We start from the raw sequence: 19,802 nt of genomic DNA on the forward strand, positions 1-19,802 counted from the left end.
TCTAAACTCTTTAAGAATTGTGCTTGGCTTCTTAAAATTATCTGATCCCAGAGACTTTGTAACATCTATAGCAAAACTGGAGTGTTGTAAAGAAGAAACCATTGAAGTACAAGTCTCAAACAGCTTCATTGGAATAGGACTCTGCATGTGCAGACCTAATTTGAATTTGATGGACTTTATTCACACACCCCTCTGAAGTAAAGGATGCTGCAGCATTACTTAAAAGTTCTTAACCTCTCATTATTGAATTAGACATTGTATCTTGTCACTAGCAATAGAAGAAACATGCATCACCACTAATTTTTGAACTCCCAGAGCTGTACATCAAATTTAATTTGTTTTATGCAGTTAGAGAAAAGTAGAATGGCCAAGGCTGGAAGGGACCTCTGAAGGTTATTTGGTCCGATGTCCCTCCTCAGGGAAGGCCACCTACAGCCAGCCATCCAGGACTGATGTCTTGTAGATCAAGGATGGAGACTCCACAACTCCTCTGGGAAACCTGTGCCAGTGCTTGGTCACCCTCCTAGTAAAAAGTGTTTCCCAGTGTTTAGAGGGAGCCCCCCTGTGTTTCAGTGTGTGCCCATTGCCTCTGGTTTTGCCTCTGTGAACTAGTGAAAACAGCCTGGCTCCATCCTTTTTGCACCCTCCTTCAGGTACTTATACACACTGGTAACTTCTAATGCAAATCCAAGAATCACAGCTGAAGCATGTTGAGCCAAAACCTTTTGTTGACTGACTTTGTGTACTTGTGTACTTCTTTGATCAGTTGCATAAAACATCTGAGAAAACTCTCTTTTCTGATGCCAAGACTTTCTTTTGAGCTAGATTTATTCTTCAAGGAACAATGTATTTTTAAAATTATGTTACTTCCTTCATTAAATGATAACCCTTACTGAAAACCACAGACCCATTTCTTAAAATGTCTCATCTGACCTTAGAATCATTAAATGAGGATTTGTTAGTGAGACAGAATATACTTGAAGGAAAAGAAAACTTGACTGTTTGCATCTCTTTAGAATTCTAAGTATTATATCTGTTGCACAGGTAGAATTCACAGTTTATTGAGGGGGAAAAATTGAAATTATATTGAAGAAAGAGTGAGAATAGTTAAGGTCAAACTATAGCTACCTTTTCATGCTCTGGTGATGTACCAGGACTCTGCCTATATAGCAGTTTGAGTGAGATTGTATTTTATTTTTTGGGAAAAAGTAGATGAATACTTTTGGTTAGAGAAAGTTTCAATTATCTTTTGTGGTCAAAGCTTATCTATGTAAAGAAAGAAAAGTAGATGGGGTATAGTTGTTTTAATTAATTTTACCTGGATTAATTTATCATAGTCATTTTGGAAATGAATCTGCCTGGTCTTTCAGTGTGTTCTGTTAAATATACAGCTCTGTGTGGCCAGCAGCCACACACAAATCCTCGGACCCATTAAGAAGGTTGGAAGTATCTGAATTGTGCCACCATTCAGTTCTCCGGCAGACAGCATTTTGCTTTTGTGCACTATTCTTTTTTTACACTCACCACAGGGAAGTCTTTGGTTAGAGGGTCACTGTGATTGTGTAGTCTCCTAAAGTAGAAAAGACTTACTGCATTTGCTGCTGAAATAACTATAATTCTCTGTTCTCGTGTAGTAGCTGGTGGCTGGAACAACTACGCAGCTCAATTTTGAGTGTAACTAGTGCATTTCCTTCTGGTCCTTGATCTATTTCTCCTTCAGATAAAAAATATCATAGGTTTGTTTTTGCCTGAATTTGCTGCTGTAAACTCCTAAGTTCATTTGACATTTGTGTATTGCAAATGCCATTTAAAGCAGTATTAGTTCCTAAGACACTCTTTGGAAAACATAGCTTGGACACAGCTTGGTTCCCCTATATCAAAATTCCATTCTGCACCCACACACACTAAAAGTTAGTGTCCACAAATTTTAGGGGTGGATGCTTTTAGTTATAAATTAGAGCATGGATCCTATAGTCTGTGGGATTTCTGCCTTTTGTTTTTATTTTTCTCCATGCTTTGTATTTTTGGGAGCTACTTGGGGACTTCTGCAAGGTTACAGTATATTATGAGCTTAGCTTGCATTTACATAATAACATAATCCCTTTTTTTTTCCCTTTTAGCATTACTGTATGTTGGTATAATTTTGCCCATCCACATATGAATGCAGCTGCATTAAAAAAAAAAAAATTACAGAATTTGAAAATAGCCAAACATCCAGGGAAGTTATCATGTATTGAGGAAGTAAAACCCCCTGTGCTGGCAGTAGTCACTGTGCGTGGAAATGTTTATTATGATAAACAAGAACTTGGTGCTTATCTGCTGATACATGCTTCCTCAAAACTTGAATGAACACTTTGTACCACTACTCAAGTTTGCTGTAGGAAGGGAGAGGGAGGGTATATTGGGTTGGAAACAAGTGTGCAAAGCATATTTTATTATCATATAATCTAAGTTTCTTTGCAAAACCAGATTAAAAATGGCATGATGGGTTTTTTTCTTGCAGAATGAATAGTCTTCAGGACTAGTGGTAATCTTAAAACACACTGAGAAAAAAGTATGAATAATATTTGGCCTAACTGGAAGTCCTCTTGTTTTTAAATAGGCTTCGATGTTGTCAGCAGAAAATGATCCACTTGGGCCTTTACCACCAGGCTGGGGTAAGTTAATTAGCTGTGGATTTCAGGAGGTGGCTGTTACAGAAATTTGGAATGCAGTTGTTGTATAGTGGATTTTTTTCTTTTTTTCCCGTAGAAAGGAGAGTGGATTCAAATGATAGGGTGTATTTTGTAAATCATAACACAAAGACAACACAGTGGGAAGACCCTCGAACTCAAGGGTAGGTGTGTATAATGACTGTGCAGATACAAAAGGTCTTGCTTAATTATTTTATATCATGATATGGGAGAAAAAGCACTGCCTGCAATTTCTTTTGCAGTTTACAAAATGAGGACCCTCTCCCAGAGGGCTGGGAAATCAGATATACCAGAGAAGGTGTCAGATACTTTGTTGATCATAATACAAGAACCACGACCTTCAATGATCCTCGTACTGGGAAATCTTCTGTGTAAGTGAGAAATTAAATATATTTTTGAATGTTTTACCTTGTTATAGTTTAATAGTGAACTTTTCTCATACTGTAAAATGATCTACAGTTTTAGCTGGAATTGCACCCTAAGTTATAAACAAGTTTTTGTAATACAAATTTAATATATTTTTAAATTTTAATTGTTACTTTATCTACGTCACACTTTGCTGTACTGCTCTGATTGAAATACCAAGATTGTAATAATTTTATTAATAGAGAGGGGAAGTGAGGTAAACCTGAATAATGAACTAATGTAACTAATAGTTATATTTTTTAAGAAACAGAAAATGATCATTCTGAGTATTGCTTATAATGATACACACTCTAGCAACAGTAATGTCTAAACAAAGTACTACTAAATACTTCTGAAAAAGTTTACATGCAAATCTTCTTTTGAATATTTTGTTTAGAAGTATTGACCCAACCTATAGTAGCTTTCTTAATGTCTTTTATATGGGGTAGGGTTTACTTCTGACAACGTGGTGATGGCTTTTCATTCAATGAGCGTGTAGAGTGTTGCACTAGGAAGTCCTGCATAGTTCCAGAAGAAGCTAAATTTATAAAGCCCAACTTAGCAGTCTTTCTCTCAGTGAAGATGATAAATTAAATGTCTCTCCTTTATGTGACTTGTACTTTTTACAGGTTTCATAGGGATTTGATATCCTCTTCATCTTTCATCTTTCTATCAAGTTTGGTAAATTGACTTGCAAAAAAACCAGGGTGAGGGATGGTGGAAAGGAAGACTGGCGTTCCAAGCCACCAGCTGCATTTGATCCTATCTTACAATAACAATTTTTGTGTATTTTTGAAATCTTCATGCTGTTGTTTAGCATTGAAAGTATTATTTGATGTCTGCATGCTTAATGTATCTCAAATATGTTTCCTTACAGAAATAAAGGGCCACAGATTGCTTATGAGCGTAGCTTTAGGTGGAAACTTGCTCATTTCCGTTACTTGTGTCAGGTACTGATTTAGTAATTATTTACTTATTGAAATGATTTGAGTTTTTACGTATGTATGTGCTGCCTTTTAATGTTACTGCCTTATGATTACAGTCCAATGCACTGCCAAGTCATGTGAAAATCAATGTATCCAGACAGACTTTGTTTGAGGATTCCTTCCAGCAAGTAAGCCTGCAAAAATGATTGTGTTTGTTTATGAAGTCAAAGCAGAAGAACAAAAATGGCCAAAGCCAGTTCAGACTAAGGGTCCTTCAGGCACAGTAGTCTTCCCCTGGTATTAGCTAGTGGGGTTTCTTAGGGAAGACCGTAAGAACAGAAGTATTGTATATAATACTTTTATCATATGATCTTTCATTTTCCAGCTGTTTACAATTGAAATGCTTCTTGAGCTTCAAGTAGTTTCTGAGTATTTTAATAATCCTCAAGGGATTTTTTCTCTTCTGTGAGCTTGTCTGTGTTCCTATGGTGAACTTTTTGCATCTACAGCCTCCTGTGGTAGAGTTCCATAGCTTAACCTACTGTGGCAACAGCCACATTGGATTTGCTTTTCTGATTCCTGTGTGTGCTTAGATACATTACAATATGTTGTTTTCTCCAGTTAAAACTGGCGTCCTGCTTCATCCTTCAAAGATTAAATCTGTGTAATTGAAGCTTACAGTCCTTGAGCTCTTAGAATCTGCAGCCAGTGTATGATGAAAATTCTTGCTGCTGTCACCACATCAAGACCTCTTGGCAGGGATTCTCTATAAGTAAAAAATATATTATAAATGAAAGTATATTGAATTTATTCTGGATTAAATTATTTCTTTAAGTGATTTCCCTAAACCCAAAAATCATATATATCAGATGAAGTGCCTTTTTGCCTGTTTTCCATTAATAATGCCTGCCTTAGGAAGACTGTAAGAACAGGGTACCCATACAGCAATACTTTCCAGGTGTTCCTTCCACTTGCTAGCAGTCTGCTGCTCAAGGATTTTAAATCCAAGTTGGTATTTTTGTGTGTAGTTCATTGATTGCATGTTCCATGAGATGGTCTATTTGCTTTTCAAATTTGTGCAACATTTGACATATATATCATTTCTGTATCAGCATTAAATTAAATTTGAATGAGTGATGTAGTGACAATGCATAATTTATAACTTACTAATTTATTTTTTTAACAGATTATGGCATTAAAACCCTATGATTTGAGGAGAAGATTATACGTTATATTTAGAGGAGAAGAAGGATTGGATTATGGTGGCTTGGCAAGGTAAAAGAAATTTGCTTAAATAGTTTTTATTTTTTTAATAGCACTCTAGCCTTGATTTCTCTTGCAGTCTGACCCTAGGTACCTTCTTAGTCCCCCTAAATGTATTAAGGAGGTGGAACTGGCAGCACTGGCTATTTTTACAGGTTGTAACTTCACCTTGGTAAAACTATGGTCTCAGTTGTTCAGTTCTTTGACAAAGAGTGATGTTTAAATTAGAATGAAATTAATTGCTCTAGACTGAGTTATTTCAGAACCTTTCTATCAGAAAGCTCAGTTTTCCTAGAAGTGGGGACTATGGGAAAATAAAGTGTTCTGCTTATTTGGAAAAATGGCAAGCAAACAGCAGATTGGGGCTGATAAGAACAGAAAGGAAAAAAACCAAAGGAGAGTAGTGCAGGCATGAAGGAACAGCAAACAGATCATGTCAGCTCCACTGGAATGTGAAACAGCTGGAGTATGAGTTTTTCTAGAATCTGAACTGGAAGTCGGAGGGGAAAAACCTGATAACAAGAAAAACACAGACAAAATTTCATTTCTTGACCACAGATAATACAACCACTGACTACTGCTGCCTGTTACTTGAATGAAATGTTACTGCTAGGATAAAAATTTCAGTACTGCTGTAGATCCAGGGAACTGGAAGAGGTTATAGGTGATAGAATTTTTCTTGTCATGTTGTTTTGGTTTTGTTTCGGTTTTTTTTTTAATGTAAAAATGTTCTGTTTTGGTTCTGTTCTGGTTTTATGTAACTTCCTGTGTTAAAATGGAATTCAGTGAAAATGTGTACTATTTATAAGTAAGGAAGCTTGCCTCTGAAGGTTGAGCTTCTTTGGGTATGTGGTGTTTTGCTTCTGATTACAGTATCACATAGGCTTTTGGGGAGTGATTGCAGGGAGGAATTCAATTTTTGCTTTGCATGGATTTTGTTTGTTTGGTGTCCCTATTGTGAGGGCTGTAGGCGTAAGATGGGAACCAGGACAGTTCACATAACCTTTTCCATAGAAATGGGAGTATTCCATAGAAAAGATATTAAAATAATTTAACTGCAGTGTGTTAATCATAGAAAGTAGTAGAATAAATAAATAATAAATAATACATAAATAGTGTAATTTCATAGTTTCGTAGTTACTTAAGTCTTGCCCAAGATTTTGTATGTGACCCTGAGAACCAGCCAGGATCTCACTGTAACTTGAGCTGAGAATTGTTAAGTGACACTAAATAAATGTTCATGTACTGACTAATGAAATACTGCATTAATACAAATATAGATCAGTTGTCTCTCAGCAGACTAAATTCAGTGTTCCCTTCAGATTTTTACCTTGCATGTAGCAGGACCGATCTGACATTATGTCCTGTGGCAAGTTTTAGCTGCTGATGTGAAAAATGCATTGCTCCCACAACTTCTTGTTAATGACTGATTTAGTTAATTCCTCCCGTGTTATCTGACTTTGTTTTAATTTAAATGCCTATTAAATCTGATGCTTCTATGTAGTTAATGTAATTGTGTCACTATGAAACTTGCCTAGAATGCTGTACAACATTCTTGTGCTTATTGGAAGATATGTGGAACTCTGTTGGGGTTATTGGATCCTGGCTGCCTTTCTCTGTTTACTCTTCCTACTTGGCCTTTGGGTTGGAAGTGTATCATTGTGAATCATGATCCATGACTTGAGTTTTGCAGCACTGGTAGGAGAAACATACTAGCAAACCTCATTTCTATTCCATGATCTTGAGTAAATACAGAGGGATAGAAAAGATGCCTCTTAAATGTGACAGCTGAAAGGCAGTAAGAATGGAATTCAGTCCCTGAAGTTATTATGGGACAGACTTTTAGCTTTTTTATGTCACTAAGCCTGGTTATTTAGTACCAAACATTTAGTGCCTGATACAGGAGCTCCTGAGTGTGTATGACTGCTCTGAGGTCTCTGCAAATACTGTAAAGCAATGAATATTATAAAAATCACCTATCTGAACACTGAAATACCAGATTCTGGTATTATTTCAGATCACTTGAGTTGAAAACAATTGAAGTGGTGAAAAACATGTATTCATTTAACCTCAGCAAAAAGATACTTTTACACTAAATAACTCAGTGTGTGTTTTTCTGTCAGACTGGAAAAGCAAATAAGGTGTGCTAAGGTTTCAATTTCTTTGTTTCGTTTTATCTAAGTTGTTTATAATAAGCATGGAATAATCTGTGATTTTTTTTGAGTAAAGATGTGAGTTGTAGACAGTAAAGTAGGCATGAGGAGGGTAAATGCTGTGTACTAGTTGAGGCAAGGACTGCGTAAAAAAAAAATGTTACTGAGAGGCAGCTAAAACCTGTGCTGTGAGGGTGCATTCAAGGTGAAAATCTTAACTATAATTTCTAAACTTTGGAAACTATGACTTTCTAACATTATTTGGTTTGATAATTAATTTTCTATATTTAAGAAGTGTATAATGCCATATATTATTCTGTGATTCTAATACAACACTGTTTATATTATTTTTCAAAGTTTGCATATATTTTGACCATTTTGCTAGTTACCTAAGGGGAATGGTGATAAACATCTGTATTTGATGTTTTTTTATGTGTATACATGTTTTTTTTCCTTAGAGAATGGTTTTTCTTGCTTTCCCATGAAGTACTGAACCCTATGTACTGCCTATTTGAATATGCTGGCAAGAGCAACTATTGCCTGCAGATAAATCCAGCATCAACAATCAATCCTGACCATCTTTCATATTTCTGTTTCATTGGGCGCTTTATTGCCATGGTAGGTTAGATTTTTAAGGTTTTATATTTGCTGTAGCTATACATTTACTCCTGAACAGTATTTGTTTGTACAGTTATTAAAGGTTATATTAATCTCATAGAAATGGAAGATTAAGGCATATAAGTTTATTGAGCCAATTCCCTGAGAGTTAAGTCTCTTCCACACTCACATTTCCTGGGAGAGTAATGAAAGTTTATATGACATTCGATATAATATTTTATTTTCATCAATTGGATGTGTGTACTTCATGCAAATTGCTGTTTGATTGAGTGTCTGAATACTGATGCTCTGAAAAATGTGACATATTTTGTGAAAACAGCTCCTCAGTTGGACTTGGTATACCTTAGTGTATTTGAAAAAATGAGTTAGAATGTTTTGCAGAGTACACTGAGCCTTAATTTAAATGTACATGCTTGGATACCAAAGTCAGATACTGCAGAGACCAAAAGCTGTCAGGGAGCTGATTCTCTGCCATCAGATTTCTCTTTAACTACAAGCTGATCAGGCATGTTGTATCATTTCTTCTGGTATCGCTGAGTTGGTCTTCTGTAGTGACTCCTGTTCTGTCACATTTCTTTCCTTCCATGTAGTGATACTGTCATCTTTCCACATAATCATCATGTCTACAGGTAGTCCTCAGCAACACCCCTGAACATGGTGAACAGTGAAACCAAAAAGAGTTCATATTGAAGCGACTATTGCCTTATGTTGTTCAGGCTTTGTGTATGAAATTAGAATAAATACAAGCCAAGTGTAACATAAATGAAAAAATACTTTCAGACTTAAAATAAATTAGGTTTGGGTGGTTTCTTAGTTCTGCTTTTCTTATAGATTCTTCTTGAGAAATTATTCAGTTATGATGATAACATCTCTGATTTCAAGTGTTTTATGGCTGAATTCACAGTTTTTATGCCGTCATGAAAATTTATCTCATTGTGTTAACACTTTCAGTAGGCTGCCAAGTTTTTTCTTTATTTTAGAGTCCTCAGCAAGTTACAATGCCACTTAGAAGGAAGGCACGATAAAGCCAGTTACGTGCTAGAGCCATTGTTTCTTTTAGTTGGTGTTTTTTGATCTTGTGTGTAAGAAATGTTAACTTTAGGAAAGCTATTTCATAACAGTACAGATCAAAGTAAAAAGCTTAATTAAAGTAATTAATGTAATTAAAAGACAGACTTTTATTTCCTGAAGTATATATGTGTTTCTATTTTAAATTCTCCAAGTGGGGCGAGAGAGACCTGTGTAACAGTGCCTGATGTGCAAGGTTTGAGTGTATTCATGGTTTATACTGGATGGTATTTTCTGCAGTGCTTCCTGGGATATCCTCTAGTGGCTTAAGATAGCTCAGGTAATAATGTAACTGGGAAATGCAGTTGCAGTTACTGTTCTTCTCACAGTTCTAAAATAGTAGTGGGTTTTTTAGTTTTAAGTACTGAAGTAACCACAAATGTTTTCAACTGAAACAGGATTAAACATAAAGAATGTGCATCTTACTTCGTAATAAAAACCTGTTAAATGAAGTTGGCTGAGGCAGCTTTTATATTTTGCTCTAAGATTACCATACATATTAAATAAGGTGATTTTAAGAACTTAATCTTGCAAAAGCAGAAAATCGCATGCCCAAATGCTGCACTTGACATTGAATTTCTATCAGGTCACCTTCCCATGAGAAGAGTAGACTAGCTTAAAAGTAAATAAATGTATAAGCAAACAAATAAATAAAGGCCTCTAAGAGAACCTCTTTAGGCTCTCCTTAAGCAGAAGAAAATGCATGCTAAGCCTAAAAGGGGGAAATTAGGTGGGGAAAAAAAATGGAGCCTAGAGGAAATGGGCTGTTAATTGGCTGTTCTGCTCACAGAATTTCAGATGTGATGAAAGAGAAGCAATGAATGCCACACATGGCCTATGTTTAGGATGATTTCTTTAAAGAGCTATTTTAGTGAAGAAAGTGTACTTGATAAAGCTGAGGGGAAAAAAGGGTTTCAGGGTTATGGTTGTGCTCTGTGAGCTCTCAGATGCACTGACTCAGTGTAGAGGTTAACACTGTGTGTGTGTGTCTGTGTGTGTGTAATGCTATGCTTCAGTACTAGAAAGCAGGTTTCTAATTCTAGAAATCAGTATGGTGAGACAAGTGTGACCATGTTTTGGGTTTGGTTTTTTTTTTCAGTTTCGTGGAGAACTCAATTCCTCAGTTCTGTTACTCACCTATAAAAAAATGTGATTCCCAAAGCTCTTTCTTACAAGCTGCAGTAGCATTCTGTAATGGATGATGTTGTTGGATGTATGTATGTAGTAAAAAATGGCAGTAGTACTCAAGTAGGATCAAATATTATGATCAAGTAGGATCAAATATTATGATCAAGTAGGATAAAATAACACAATTATGCCTATTCACATAATGAAGGTGAAGAAAGGATGAAGTCCTTTTATGAGAAGTTTTTTTTTTAATCAAAGAATTTCTAAATCGTAATAACATATGCTTGGATAAGTTTTGTCTTTTTTTTTGCTTCCCATTTAATTTAATGTTTTGTTCTTTATAAATACAGTTTTAAAAAGCTGGTACTGCTATTGGGTGCTTTTTATTATTTGAAGGAGAAAGGAAAAAAAAAAAGACTTTGAGTCCAGAAACACTTCAATAAGTCAGTAGTTCAATAAAAACTGAACATATTTTTCTGTTCAACAGGCATTGTTTCATGGGAAATTTATTGACACTGGTTTTTCTCTGCCTTTCTACAAACGAATGCTGAGCAAAAAGCTTACTATTAAGGACTTAGAATCTATTGATACTGAATTCTACAATTCCCTAATTTGGATAAGGTTTGTAGTTAATTTTTTTGTGTGTGTCTTTGATATTTTATGGATTTTTTGTTTATATAGAATTCATTACAATATTTTTTTCTTGCCATCCAGGGATAATAACATTGAGGAGTGTAACTTGGAAATGTACTTCTGTGTGGATATGGAGCTCTTAGGAAAAGTAACCTCACATGAACTGAAATCAGGAGGTTCAAATATCTTGGTAACTGAGGAGAACAAAGAAGAATATATTGGGTAGGAAGGTGTAAATGCTGAAAAAAGTGTTCCATGTTTCTCCTGTTGCTCTAGTCTTTTTTGGCACAGTGGTTTTTGTTGGTTTGGTTTTGTTTTGTTTTTTTTTTTTCTTCCCATGATACTATGTAATTCTTGTGGCTGTTACTGAAATGGTATCTTGGTACATGTTGCTATCTTGATACACAATCACTTGGTACAGAAGGAGACCATGTGAGGAGATGACCTGTCGTGCTCTTGTACATGTACAGTGAGAGAACAGGTGAAACTGAAATAAGCAAGCCTATTTTCAGTAACTTCAGGTAACAAATCCAGGTAGAGAGAAGATATCTGTTTAACAGAAGATTCTAAAATTGTTCAGAACTTGGCTCTAAATGTGGAAACGGAAATTCAGAATGCTGTGTAACATGCTGTGACTTCAACTGTTGTTTTTAAACTCTTTCTGCTGCTGTTTTCTACTTATTTCCTAATTTTATCACTGCCCTTCTTTTTCTGAACCTCTATTTCTGATCTATTTGGTGATCTCAAAAGCAGATGTACACAGACCCTTTTCTGTGATGCAGTGTATATCCAGTGCTACAAATAAAGTTTCCACTTAAATTAGTGGTCTTCAGTTTCTGAGAGAAATATAGTATATAGATACATATATATATAGTATATATATATTCTATAGTATATAGATAAATTAAAGTTAATAATAATATTTATTTTTAACTGGAATGGTAATCTAAGTTACATCTTGCTACTTTACTATTACCTGAGTTTGAAGATTTGGGATAATAGAGTATAGTAGGTTCCTTATAGTTAATAGAATTGAACAGTGTAAGAAGTAAAACTTGAGGGATTCTTACCTGATGGGAACACACACACAATTCTATGTGTTTGAACTTCTTCATGTTGAATGCACAATTGATGTTTAATTCACGTTTGGTTTTGTTCTACCCCAGGCTAATGGCAGAGTGGCGATTTTCTCGGGGAGTTAGAGAACAAACCAAAGCTTTTCTTGATGGTTTTAATGAAGTAGTTCCTCTACAATGGCTACATTATTTTGATGAAAAGGAACTGGAGGTGAGGTTTTCTATTCAACATTTTTACCTTTTGCAAGGATTATACATATGGAGAGATTAAATGGATATGTCAGCTTGAATCTCGTCTGTGCGTCCTCCATTTGATAGCTTCTAGAACATGGAGAATTTATTAGGAGCAGTGGGATTAAATCATGATAAAATTGAATCAGTATTTTGAATCAGCGTTTTGTGATGTTCAGCATTGCGGCTGGGATGGGGTCTGTGGCTCACATCCAGGAAGCCGTGACCGACCAGAGAGAGCGTCCTGCAAGGGACAGTCCCCCAGAGGTCTGCGGGGATCCCTCAGCCACCGGGCTGCCTCCGAGTAGGAGAGAGTCGAGAGGCGCCTTTGGCGGTTCTGCATGGGGCAGCTTTATTTGACCCGCTCCCCGCGAAGGGGAGGCCAGGGATGAGCTCTCTGATCTCTAAGGGGGAATAGGGGTAGTTCTTATAGGGATGCAAGGGTGGGTGTGAGAGGGTAAAAGCCAGTGGGTTACAAAGGATCTACATAGGGTCTCCCAGAGGATCATGGTTCTGTTTTCTCTCACCCTCACTGAGAAATGCCGCCTTTTCCAAGGGGATCTTGCTGGGAGGCTATGCAATCCCTCCAGGCTGGGCATACCCCACAGTTCAGCATTAAAATGTTTTTTTGAAAGTTATCTGTGAAAGTGTATCAGATCACTTATGGATCTCTGAGTCACAGACTTTTCCTTCTCTGGTAGATGGGTAGACATGTAACAGATGACAAAGAAGTTGAGTGTAGTGTATAGCAATTGCTTGGTATCACATTGACAGTCTAAGGTTCTAGGGTTCTTACATTTAAAGACAGAAAGCTGGAGCAACCAACAAGGTTTGAAATTGAACTTTGCAGATCCTCAGTATGTAACCCAAAGGCTGGTAACAGGGATTGCTTGCATGCTCCATGTTTACTTAACAATCAGCCTGCCCTGTGTTCAATCTTGGGGTTGTGACTTGGAGTAGGGACAACAGGCTCTGTAGTGCTGTGCTCATTTATTTCTGTGTGACTTGCCAAGGTTCCCTGTATATGAGCAGCTTTCTGAAACCTTCTTAAGTAAAATGGGAGGGTTTTTTCTAAGAAAAGGCTTTGCTCGATCTTATTCAGTTTTCAGTTTTGTAGAAGGCTTTGCCTTTAGAACTTTAGGCTTTCATTGCCTCTTGTAATGAATACTTCTCAGACTTACACTTTGCAGTATGTTTTATTTTTATTAGTAGTAGCAGCAGCAATATAATCATTATCATTTTGGAATATGAGGCAAAAGTTTAATGGAGAGGGTAATCTCCTTTTTAATATAAAAATTTCTCTTATGGGAAAGGTAGTATCTTTTATTATTGAGCTATTAGTTGGAGGATACCAAGTTTCTGGTATTCAGTCTTTCAGACCACTTAAATACGTACACAATTTTGGAGTAGCTCTGTAAACTTTGGAAAAAGAAAAATCTAATTGTGTAGTAAAATGAAGAAATTACCAGTCCTTTTTTTGGAGCAAAAACTTCCATTTTTTTTTACTATATCTCATACAAAATAGAAAATACTCTTAATTTATGTGTTTAATGTGAAGAAATTGTTTTCTTTTCTAGGTTATGCTCTGTGGTATGCAAGAAGTTGATTTAGCAGACTGGCAGAGGAACACTGTTTATCGTCATTACACAAGGAATAGCAAGCAGATCATATGGTTCTGGCAGGTATGTTAATCAGTTACAGTTCTGACTTCTTTAGGTTTTGTTTTGTTCTGGAGCACAAATGACATGTGGAGTGGAGGGCCATCCAAATGAAGGTTCTTACAGCTTCCTTTCCTTTTTCTTTTCAGAGAAGGAAAGGAGGATTACTGGTCTTTAGGGAGCATACTTTAGGGTGAGAAATGGCAGATAGATACACACATTACATTTGGATGCTGGCTAACGAATATTTTCTTCTGTATATTGTCCTTACTGATTGTTCAATGAGGTTTTTTTTTATTCTGAGCAGTCATTTGCCTTCTTAATGTTTATGTATGTAGTACACCTGTACATCTTCAATTTCCAGTACCTGAAGGGAGCCTACAAGATAGAGAGGGACGTTTTACAAGAGCATGTAGTGACAGGACAAGGAGAAATGGGTTCAGAAAGAGGATGAGGGTGTGAGGCACTGTTTGCTGTGAGGGTGGTGAAGCACTGGAACAGATTGTCCAGAGAAGTTGTGGATGCCCCATCCCTGGAGGTGTTCCAGGCCAGGCTGCATGGAGCTCGAGCAACCTGGTCTAGTGGAAAGTATTCCTGCCATGGCAGAGGGCTGAAACCAGATGATCTTTAAAGTCCCTTTCAACCCAAACCATTCTATGATTCTGTGATCTAAAAATGGCACATAGTACTTTTGATTATTGTCATATTAACTGCTCTGGTCTAGCACTGAATAATCTTCACTCACATTTTAATGAAGTTGGCTAAGGAAAAATCCTCAAATACTATTCAGGCTCACAGCTTCTATGAATTTTCCTGAAGAGAAGTCAGACCTAGGGTCTTCCTATCTTATGAAAAATCACCATTTTAGAGATGCTTTTGACTAAGTTTCTCTGGGAAAGTGATGCAAATCAATTATTTCCTATTTATATTGTAAGATCTGATGATATATCTTTTTAAGATGCTTGGTACTGAAAGAATCTAAAGAAGTTTAAGTATCAAGATTTATATGCAAGTTTTTCTGAGTCAAAATTCTAGGTATATTAATGCCCCCTGTCTTACTGAGATGTTCTCCATCTCTGCTCTCTTTTCTTCCTCTTCCTTTCCCAGTGAATTTCCTGACAAAGTGATGCAGCTGTTATGGATGGGTTTTCTCTCACTGAGACTTCCACATACCAGGAATATTTAGTCTTGAAATACCCTGAGTCTGTGGCTAGACTAGTGCTGTGTTTAATAACAATGGCAGTAGTCTTTATAAAAAGCATTGGCATGATTTATATTTTAGTGTAGAATAAAATAGTAAGGATTCTTCTTATTTGCTGTGCCTTCACACTGTAATGGATGACAGTGCATATAATCTGAAATCACTGTTCTCCCTCCACCCAATTTTGCTAAAGTCAAGAAATGCAAGCTGGTACCAAGGTGGTGTATTTTTAAATGGAATTAGACTTTTGCAACCACCTCATGGGGTTTTTGTTTTTGTCCAGCTGTGTTAAAACTTTTTATTAAGTAATTTGAATTTCTGTGCCTAGTTTGTAAAAGAAACAGACAACGAGGTTCGCATGCGACTTCTGCAGTTTGTCACTGGCACTTGCAGATTACCTCTGGGTGGATTTGCTGAACTTATGGGTAAGTAAAAGGTGACCAAAACAGTTCTTATATTGTCACTGTGTCATTTGCAAATGAACCGTGCTGCAAGCGTACAGGTAAGAGGAAATTCATGTTCATCACCTTGTATCTAGAAGGGCTTTTGATATCATAAATCCCATGAATACATTTATAAACTATTTGGAAATTAGCTTGTTTCTGTGAGAAGCATGTTCATATAACTGATGAATTCTGTCTGCTGTGTCTGAGTTGTGTCTTATGTGACGTATATATCATGTATGCTACTTAAAGGGAACAGATTACCCTTTTCAAAATCTTCTTTTCTAGGAAGTAATGGTCCTCAGAAATTCTGCATTGAAAAAGTTGGCAAGGAAACCTGGTTACCAAGAAGTCACACTTGGTGAGTTGTTACATGTAAACTTTCTGTACTTTTAGTGGTTTATCTCTTCCAGGCTTGCATTAGCCAAATTAAATGAAATCTAATTTGAATCAATTCTCTATCTCCATCTTCAGCTTTGTTTGATTGCCCTGTTATGACAGTACTGAAAACTTTTCTAGTTACCCTCTTCTTAAATTTTGCTACTGTGCTGAACAGTTTGTCAGTGCCAGATCTATCAAAAGTATGAGAACATCCGTGTGTAGAACTCAGGGGTGTTTTCCTAATTATTTTAGAGAATATTAAATAACTGAACAAGTCATGTTAGTAGTAGGTACATACAGTTATTAGATACAGTTATTATGCAGTAACCTTATAAAAGATAAAATGTATAGTCATGAGAAGAAATCACAGCAAACGCTCAAAACAAGGATGCTTAGCCAAGAATGCTGATATTATTTCCCACCAGCTTCAGATGGGCCATTATTGGCTTTGCATTCCTGTGCATACTGAACTGGTGCAACAGGTACACAGATCAGTTTTTTATATAACTGTGCAAGATGGACACACTTTCCTTTGGCACCATGTGACAATAATATTCATCATGCTTTTAAACTACTTAAAGGTTATCCTCCATTTTACATTTTCTCCACTGGATTTTTGTTTAAGTGATGTTTGCAAGAGTTACACATGTCTTGTCTAGGATAATTTTGGGGAAGACGTGGAATGAAATGTTTTGGCAGAAGCCTTTAAGGGCAAAGTTTGGAGGAAAAAACACCCACCTATATCCAAGCATGTGTAGGAAGGAGAAAAGTTGATTTTCATGCTGTTGTTGAAATTTGGAGATGCATCAAACTGGGACTATATTAAACTTCATGCTGAAAATTTCCTTTTCTAAGTATTACTATTATAAGAAATAGTAATTATTATTGTAAGTATCATGTTTTTATATGATATTTTTTCTAAGTATTATAGTTCCCTGTATCTTGGGCTGTCTTCAGTCTTTAATGATTCTGGTTTTTTATCTGGTAACAGTCTTTTGTTTCTTAAAATATTCCTCTGAAAATTTGTTTTTACTTCTTGTAGAAATGTCAAGGCAGTGAGATAGTGCTGATTTTTATTTCTTTTTTTCTAATTGTTAGATCAGAACATTTATAACTTCTACTATAACAGTGGAGTTCTGTAGAGTTTTACATGGGATTTAGATAAACTTAACAAAATTCTGTTTTCTTTTTGCTCAGTTTTAATCGTTTGGATTTGCCACCATATAAAAGCTATGAACAACTAAAAGAGAAGTTGCTCTTTGCCATTGAAGAAACTGAGGGATTTGGACAAGAGTAGAAGTGGCTTCTAGTCAAAAAGGATCTCTTGCATAATAAAAGGCCCAGCCAACTAAAATTGCACACTTAATTGTATATAAGCTTTTTGTTCTGTACAGTGATCTTTCTGGAACTCTAAAAGTTTAATTGTTCTCCGTTCTTCCACAAATATATGCAAAACAGTTCAGCCTTTTCTACTTTTATTTATTGCCCTTTCAAAAGACCAGAAAAACCCCTCCATAAATTTTGAAAGCAGACAAGAGACTTATTTAAAATATATATATAAAAAAAATATAAATATATATACTAATGAGCTCTAGTTTTATAGAGCTTTAAGTGTATGAAAAGTTGCAGCCATTTGAAAGGGCCTGGATTTGCTTTATCTTGGCTTTATCATTCAGAAAAATGTTTAAACTGCTCAGTGTTCTCTTAAGAAACATCTCCAAGTTTGTTTTACTGCATGGCTGTTCTAAAAGGTGTTAAAGGCTTAGGCCAAACGTATCCTAAATATGTAGAAAGATGCTGCTGGTATTTGAGATGACAGAATCTGTTTTCTGTCAGTTTAATTTTTTTAAATACATAAATAGCTGATATATCCCTCCTTACTGATGTAGCCAAGGTCATGAATAAAGCCTTTACTACTTGCACAAGAGTCATGTACAATGAGATGAATGTGATTTAATGTTGAAAGGAATTGGTGCCACTGTTCTGACTTACTGCAGGAGCTGAACAGAGTATTTTAATTCATTTGAGCAGCATTGAAATTTGTTTACATAGTACCTTGGGTTATTACCATGAGGATGTTAGGTAATCTTCAAAGAAAAAATAATAAAAGAGAAAATACTACCCTTTATCTTCTTGGTCTGGTGTCTTGCAGGCTTTTTGTTTTGTTTTGTTTTATTTGGTTTCCCTTTTCAATCCATCATGTCCTTTTTATAACGTTGTAGAGTTATATTAATGTAAACTGAGCTATAAGGGTATACAAAAGTTAATGTGAATTTTGCTGCTTTCTGTGTTCATGTTCAGTTTCAGATACTGGATCTAGTAAACTCAAATAAAATGAAAGTTACTTAAGCTTTGCACAGATAAAAATATTTAGTATTAAATACTCTCATTTCTCTAAAGTTCATAACAGCAATTTAGATGTACTTGAATGAAGTACATCTAAAACCTGTCATCCTTCTATGTAGGTCAGGTTTGTCCTAAGTGCACAATAATATAAAAGCATTTTAAAATTAAGTTCTATTGGCATTTTATTGGCATGTATTTGCTGAACTGCAAAGATGTGTTTAAAAAAGTACTAAAATTTAACACCTTATTCATGTGAATTATATTAAATGCTACTTTTAGCAAACTGTGCTTCCTTATTTTAGCGTAAAAATGTTTTAAATCACCATTTGTAATATGCTTTAAATATTATCTGTAAATTCCATTACATTTAAATTACACAGAATTTTGTACACACATTAAAATGATTTTAGAATACAATTCAACACACTTGTGTTAACATATCATATTGCACTGTTAAAAGTGTACATGTGGAAAAAATAGCTGTATCTGTTCATGTATCTTTCCAATACAGCAGCTGAATTCTGCCAGAAATTTATTTTTCTACATATGGGATTGTCTCGAGGCTTTGTATTCAATATGCACAGCTTACACTGGAGCTGTACCTGTACACAGCTCTGGTCACAGCAGTGGTGCAGCGGGCCCAACAGACTCCTGTCTTACATGAACTCTTCTGTAAGAGCTTCAAAAATTTCCACCACTTTGAGGGTTTTTCATACATCACCAAATATCTTCTGCAAAACCATTTTTATATAGCACTGAATTCGTTTGAAGTGCAAATCCACTTAAATTATCACTTTTGCTGATTAGAATGGAGGAAGTTTAAGAAAACAAACCAAGAAGGTCAAAGGCCAGGCACCAGGAGTGTGTGTCACTTGCCTAAAAGACAAGGAGGGCTAAATGTCACAGTTAATGAATTTGCACTAATGAATGACTTGGTGACCCACTACCAACTGCTGAATTTTGTGAATCTGTGAGTAACTGAACAAAATAAAAAAGACAGCACATCACAAGAATGTAGTTGTTTCATTGTTTTGGTAACTTTAGCTGTCTCATAATTGCACTAGTTTTTCCTGGGGATAAGGATTAGTAAGCAAGAAAAAACCAAACCCAGTAGCTTTCTGTACATGTGTATGACTAACATGAATTTGACTATGAATTGGTCACAGACTAAGTCTGTGAATTGGACTAACTGAAACCTCCTGGCTACGGAAGAAAAAAAAGCAAAATTAATATACCTGTGTGCATGTATGTACTGTAATTGAATTTTCTGGGAATTTCAGTAAGACTATGTTGTAATTTTTTCTTTTCTCATTTGAATTCTGCATATTTCACCTATATTTGGGGGGAGTGAGTAAAACAGCAAAAAGAGGGAAGGCAGCAATGGCTGGAGGTCTGACCAGGGAACCAGTGAGGTAATACTACTTGAAGGAGCTGGTGTGTAGTTCATGGGTTTTGTTGGTTCCTTTCTTCCTGCAACTCAGATGCTTTTCACTACACACTCCACAGTTGTTACTCAGTACATGGATATTCTTCCTTTTTCTGCTGCCGCACAAGGCACCCAAGGAAAGGTGCCTCTGTC

General features: G+C 35.9%; 1 protein-coding gene across 3 annotated transcripts in view; it reads left to right on the forward strand.

Moving 5' to 3' along the window:
• WWP1 (WW domain containing E3 ubiquitin protein ligase 1) overlaps nt 1–19,233 on the forward strand; it is a 45,100-nt gene extending 25,867 nt beyond the window's left edge. For 2 of the 3 annotated variants that reach the window (XM_017731059.1, XM_017731058.1), the window contains exons 11-24: nt 2,603–2,657; nt 2,752–2,836; nt 2,936–3,064; nt 3,976–4,048; nt 4,141–4,212; nt 5,211–5,299; nt 7,899–8,058; nt 10,742–10,875; nt 10,969–11,109; nt 12,054–12,174; nt 13,772–13,876; nt 15,382–15,478; nt 15,785–15,857; nt 16,537–17,060. In XM_017731059.1, coding sequence (XP_017586548.1) covers nt 2,603–2,657; nt 2,752–2,836; nt 2,936–3,064; nt 3,976–4,048; nt 4,141–4,212; nt 5,211–5,299; nt 7,899–8,058; nt 10,742–10,875; nt 10,969–11,109; nt 12,054–12,174; nt 13,772–13,876; nt 15,382–15,478; nt 15,785–15,857; nt 16,537–16,651 — 1,449 coding nt within the window. In that variant the 3' untranslated portion in view covers nt 16,652–17,060. The other variant, XM_008631215.2, reaches the window with a different exon arrangement.
• The last annotated feature ends 569 nt before the right edge of the window (nt 19,234–19,802 follow it).

The sequence above is a fragment of the Corvus brachyrhynchos genome, unplaced genomic scaffold (genome assembly GCF_000691975.1).
Source record: "Corvus brachyrhynchos isolate BGI_N302 unplaced genomic scaffold, ASM69197v1 scaffold293, whole genome shotgun sequence".
NCBI classification, from domain to species: Eukaryota; Metazoa; Chordata; class Aves; order Passeriformes; family Corvidae; genus Corvus; species Corvus brachyrhynchos.